The sequence below is a fragment of the Aptenodytes forsteri genome, unplaced genomic scaffold (assembly GCF_000699145.1).
Source record: "Aptenodytes forsteri isolate BGI_AS27 unplaced genomic scaffold, ASM69914v1 Scaffold25, whole genome shotgun sequence".
In the NCBI taxonomy this organism is placed as follows: Eukaryota; Metazoa; Chordata; class Aves; order Sphenisciformes; family Spheniscidae; genus Aptenodytes; species Aptenodytes forsteri.
Window position 1 is genome coordinate 445,521 of NW_008796180.1, and position 1,199 is coordinate 446,719.

Below are 1,199 nucleotides of genomic sequence, written 5' to 3' on the forward strand. Positions count from 1 at the left end.
GTTCTGCTTGGAGGCATCTCCCGGGCACATCATGGAGAGGTTTTGCTCAAAAGGGGAACAGTGCATGTTGAAGGAGCCGGGCTCCAGGCCGTAACCGGAGGAATACATGCTGGGGGGCTGGGGGTGCACGGCGCTGCCACTGGAGTAGAGCCCGGGCATGGAGGCGGCGAAGGGAGGCGTGGATCCGGCCCCATACCCCGCTCGCTGGGTGTTGGAGGCGAAAGCGCAAGAAGTTTGCTCGGGAAAGACTCCGGATGGGAAAACCGAACTTGCGGCTTGATATTTAGAAAATAAAGCATTCGCATAATACAATGAACTCATAATTTGGCCGGGTGATTTGTAGGTCGGGACGTTTTAGTGTCGGTTTTACGAGGTACCGTGATATATTACGGAATTAGAGTCCAGATTTACACCAAAAAGGAGCCCTTTTTCCTCCCGGCCCATGTGACGCGCGGGCACGTGGCTCCGGCGGCGCCAATCGCCGCCCGCTCCCTCCTCGGGGGCAAAAAATTGTAGTGCTGCTGGATTTATAAAATATGATAAATAATTGATGCGATATAAAACCCTCCAAGATCAATGCTGGAAGGGGTGAAATTGTGCTGGAGTCGATAAGCAACCTGTAATCAGTTTTCAGCTCAGACCGAGGGCGGAGGAATACATGCTGGGGGGCTGGGGGTGCACGGCGCTGCCACTGGAGTAGAGCCCGGGCATGGAGGCGGCGAAGGGAGGCGTGGATCCGGCCCCATACCCCGCTCGCTGGGTGTTGGAGGCGAAAGCGCAAGAAGTTTGCTCGGGAAAGACTCCGGATGGGAAAACCGAACTTGCGGCTTGATATTTAGAAAATAAAGCATTCGCATAATACAATGAACTCATAATTTGGCCGGGTGATTTGTAGGTCGGGACGTTTTAGTGTCGGTTTTACGAGGTACCGTGATATATTACGGAATTAGAGTCCAGATTTACACCAAAAAGGAGCCCTTTTTCCTCCCGGCCCATGTGACGCGCGGGCACGTGGCTCCGGCGGCGCCAATCGCCGCCCGCTCCCTCCTCGGGGGCAAAAAATTGTAGTGCTGCTGGATTTATAAAATATGATAAATAATTGATGCCGATATAAAACCTCCAAGATCAATGCTGGAAGGGGTGAAATTGTGCTGGAGTCGATAAGCCTGTAATCAGTTTTCAGCTCAGACCGAGGGGGG

The 1,199-nt window shown here is 53.2% G+C and overlaps 1 protein-coding gene across 1 annotated transcript in view; it reads right to left on the bottom strand.

Moving 5' to 3' along the window:
- The window catches only part of HOXB7 (homeobox B7), a 4,586-nt gene extending 4,189 nt beyond the window's left edge, over positions 1–397 (bottom strand). The window contains exon 1 of the mRNA XM_019474245.1: positions 3–397. Within this exon, the coding sequence (XP_019329790.1) occupies positions 3–321 (319 nt within the window). The 5' untranslated portion in view covers positions 322–397. The remainder of the gene's footprint in view (positions 1–2) is intronic.
- Positions 398–1,199: the final 802 nt, after the last annotated feature.